Raw genomic sequence first — 3917 nt, forward strand, 5'->3', positions numbered from 1 at the left:
GAGAGTTGATGGGTTTAGTCTCAGACTTGTGTAACTCCTCCATATTGCTGAGTGGATGTCTCTCTCGACACAGGTTGAGATGAACCCTAGAAGAATAAATTCCCCAGTACTTACTAAAAAGTGATTCGCATGGGACTTTAAACGTAGAAAGAGTGAAGCTTTCTGGCTACAGAAATCTTAGATCTTACACAGCCCATGTTATGCAGGGAAGAAATAGCTGGCACTAGCATTTGCTTATAAAAGCTTGTCTTTTAAAAAGGAGGGTTGATCGCTGAACCGGGCAGCAGCCCAAATCAGCCTGAGCTCAGATGGAGTTTTTGTAAAGCTCGTAGTTAATTTTTTCATGTACTTTGTAACAGACTTTTCTAAATGTTGTTTTTGCATAGAGTTGCATAGGCAAATTGGTCTGTGAAAATAGCTTGCCCGAGATCTTATTCATTCATTTCTCAGTCTTCTTTGCTTAGGGTTGTGCTCGAGTGTCAAAAGACAGAGCTGCAAACTTTTTGTGAGTGGATTTAGTGTTCTCTGTAGTAAACTGCCAACTACCTTCAGTTTAGCTTTGGAAAGCTGCAGTGTAATGAACAAGGTAAATAACTCCAGTTTCTCTAAGCTTCTGCCGTGCCTGTGTTACTTATGTGTTAAGGAATAAAATAGCTGGTATAAGGAATAGTTTAGCTTTAGTTTGGCTGTCCAGGCTTAAATCAAAGGAGACCGTAAAGAAATGGGAAGAATACCAAGGTTTACTGAAGAGTAACAAGGGTGAGGTGCCATTAGGAATCCTCTCTTCTGGTGACAGAGATGTCTGGGCCTAAATTTCAAGGACAGAAATGATGTAAAGGAAAGGAGCTGTAGCTTCTGCTTTTAGGACAATTTTTTTTTTCCCCTCTCTCTTTCAGTTTCTGATAAACAGCTGTTTAAACGATGAAATTCTTCTTCTCAGGACTACCATGTTATCCTACTTCACGTTCCGGGTGGAGAGCAGAACTTCGTTTATGACCTTACACTGCGTTGCCATTTCCGTGTCCTTTTGAGATGTACAGCGCGGAGGCCTTTAGGCCGGATGACAGCCTTCATCCAGAATTTCACAGGTGCTGACAACAAAAATAAAGACCACGGATGGTATTTCCTGGAGACTTAAGTTGAAGTTCTGTCTGTGGATAGACAGTGACAGAAGTTTCTGCTGTATTTCAGGAAGCTAAATGCACTGCGTTATGTCTCTAAAGCTCTTTACCTAGGGGTTGCCATCTTTTAGTTATCGTAAGCCCTTCTCTTCCCTGCTCTAGTTTCTTGGGAGCTAGTTTGCTGCTTGGCACAATGTTTGTGAGTTAAGTGTTTAACTAAATTAATGCTGTTCAAGAGGAAGAAGCGCTCTTATTCAGAATGCCTAATTAATAACTATGACTAACAAATATGTGACAGTGGTATTACATGCACACATCATTTGATACAATTTTTCACCATTTTAATATTTATTATTTATTTATTTGTTTGATGTTTTTCATTATTATTGTTTAGGAAGATCAGAATGATTCGAGCAGATTTGTACTTGAAGACATTTGCTTCAGACAGATCTCATATGAAGGATGCAAATGGGAAATGGCAGAAACCTCCTCCTTCATACCCTTGCATTGAAACTGCTGGTAAGATGACAGAGTTCATAGAATCATAGAATCACCAAGGTTGGAAAAGACCTAAAAGATCATCCAGTCCAACCGTTCACCTATTCCCAATAGCTCCCACTAAACCATGTCCCTCAACACAACATCCAGCCTTTCCTTGAACACCCCCAGGCTCGGTGACTCCACCACCTCCCTGGGCATCCATTCCAGTGCCTGACCACCCTTTCTGAAAAGTAATACTTCCTCATGTCCAGCCTGAATCTCCCCTGCCACAGCTTGAAGCCATTCCCTCTGGTCCTATCACTCATGACACGAGAGAAGAGGCCGACCCCCAGCTCACTACAACCTCCCTTCAGGAAGTTATAGAGAGCAATGAGGTCTCCCCTGAGCCTCCTCTTCTCCAGGCTCAACATTCCCAGCTCCTTCAGCCTCTCCTCATACGGCCTGTGTTCCAGACCCCTCAACAGCTTTGTTGCCCTCCTTTGAACACGTTCCAGGGCCTCAATATCTTTCTTGCAGTGAGGGGCCCAAAACTGGACACAGTACTCAAGGTGCGGCCTCACCAGTGCTGAATACAGGGTAACAATCACCTCTCTGCTCCTGTTTGCAACGCTGTTTCTGATGCAAGCCAGGATGCCATTGGCCTTCTTGGCCACCTGGGCACACTGTCGGCTCATGTTCAGCCGAGCATCAATCAATACCCCCAGGTCCATTTCCTCTACGCAGTCCTCCAGCCACTCCGCCCCAAGCCTGTAGCGTCGCCTGGGGTTGTTGTGGCTGAAGTGCAGGACCCGGCATTTGGCCTTGTTGAAACTCATCCCATTGGCTTCAGCCCAGCTCTCCAGCCTGTCCAGATCCCTCTGTAGGGCCTCGCTACCCCCAGGCAGATCCACACTTCCAGCCAATTTGGTGTCATCTGCGAATTTACTGAGGGTGCACTCGATGCCCTCATCGAGGTCATCAATAAAGATATTGAAGAAGACAGGCCCCAGCACCGACCCCTGGGGAACACCACTCATCACTGGTCACCAGCTGGATTTAGCTCCATTCACCACCACTCTCTGAGCCCGGCCCTCCAGCCAGCTCCTTACCTAGCCAAGAGCGTACCCATCCAAGCCTTGGGCTGCCAGCTTCTGCAGGAGAATGCTGTGGGAGACAGTGTCAAAGGCTTTGCTGAAGTCTAGGTAGACCACATCAACAGCCTTTCCCTCATCCACCAGACGGGTCACTAGATCATAGAAGGAGATCAGGTTGGTCAAGCAGGCCCTGCCCTTCACGAACCCATGCTGGCTAGGCCTGATCCCCCGGTCACCCTGCACATGCCGCATGATCTCCCTCAAGACAATCTGCTCCATAACCTTCCCTGGCACCGAGGTCAGGCTAACAGGCCTGTAGTTCCCCGGATCCTCCTTACGACCTTTCTTATAAATGGGAGTCACATTGGCAAGCCTCCAGTCTTCTGGGACCTCACCAGTCAACAAGGAGCGTTGACAGATGATGGAAAGCGGCTCGGCTATCACCTCCGCCAGTTCCCTCAGCACTCTCGGGTGGATCTGGTCCTTCTTCAGTGCAAGCTCTGCATGAGGAAATACCCTTTGTAGGGCTTGTAAGATTCTCAAGAGTGTATTTCCTAGAAGTGGTGCCATAATAGGTGACAGTGCTTGGCCCGGTGATGGCACAGCCCTCTGTGATGCCGGAACAGTTTTTTGCAGAGCCATCATAAAATCTTCTGCTTTTATTTTAATAGAATTGGCGTCCAGTTGCAATTTCTCATTACTTGAGTAGATCATAGGATAGCATCGGCGGAGGGCACAGAGAGCAGCCTCAGCACACAAAGATTTTATATCAGCCCCGCAGTACCCTAAATAAACAAAGAATTAAGTGTTACATCAGTCTCAGGCAAAAACATGAGCCAAAGTCCAGGTTTCCAAGATGCAACATTTAAAGAATTCGCAGACTGAAAAACAAGTGGGTTAACAGAGAATTTAAGCTATTACTGCACAGTAGGGAAGTTTTGTTCTGTGTCTGACTGCCTGGTATCCAAGGCCTATGAAACAGTTTCCTAATCACAACTTTGTTCTGGGGCAAGATGCCTAAACCCATTCAATGTTCTGAGACAACAGTGAACAACAACAACAAAAGGGATGCAGATGAAAGCAGCTAATTTTGACTGCTGCGAAGGCACGCCAGCTGCCTAATGGACTGGTTCTGCAGCACAGCACAGCAGCTTGGGCACCCCTGGGTACAAGATAAGACTCCTTGGAACTCAGTCACAGTCACTAACACGTTTTGTTTTCA

The 3917-nt window shown here is 46.4% G+C and overlaps 1 protein-coding gene across 1 annotated transcript in view; it reads left to right on the plus strand.

The window, feature by feature from the left end:
• NTAQ1 (N-terminal glutamine amidase 1) overlaps nucleotides 1–1714 on the plus strand; it is a 2113-nt gene extending 399 nt beyond the window's left edge. Inside the window, 3 exon segments of the mRNA XM_042837058.1 lie at nucleotides 941–998; nucleotides 1001–1088; nucleotides 1516–1714. Coding sequence (XP_042692992.1) covers nucleotides 941–998; nucleotides 1001–1088; nucleotides 1516–1669 — 300 coding nt within the window. The 3' untranslated portion in view covers nucleotides 1670–1714.
• The last annotated feature ends 2203 nt before the right edge of the window (nucleotides 1715–3917 follow it).

Source organism: Centrocercus urophasianus, unplaced genomic scaffold (genome assembly GCF_019232065.1).
Source record: "Centrocercus urophasianus isolate 14NV4802_14NV808 unplaced genomic scaffold, USGS_Curo_1.0 seq_661, whole genome shotgun sequence".
Taxonomy (NCBI): Eukaryota; Metazoa; Chordata; class Aves; order Galliformes; family Phasianidae; genus Centrocercus; species Centrocercus urophasianus.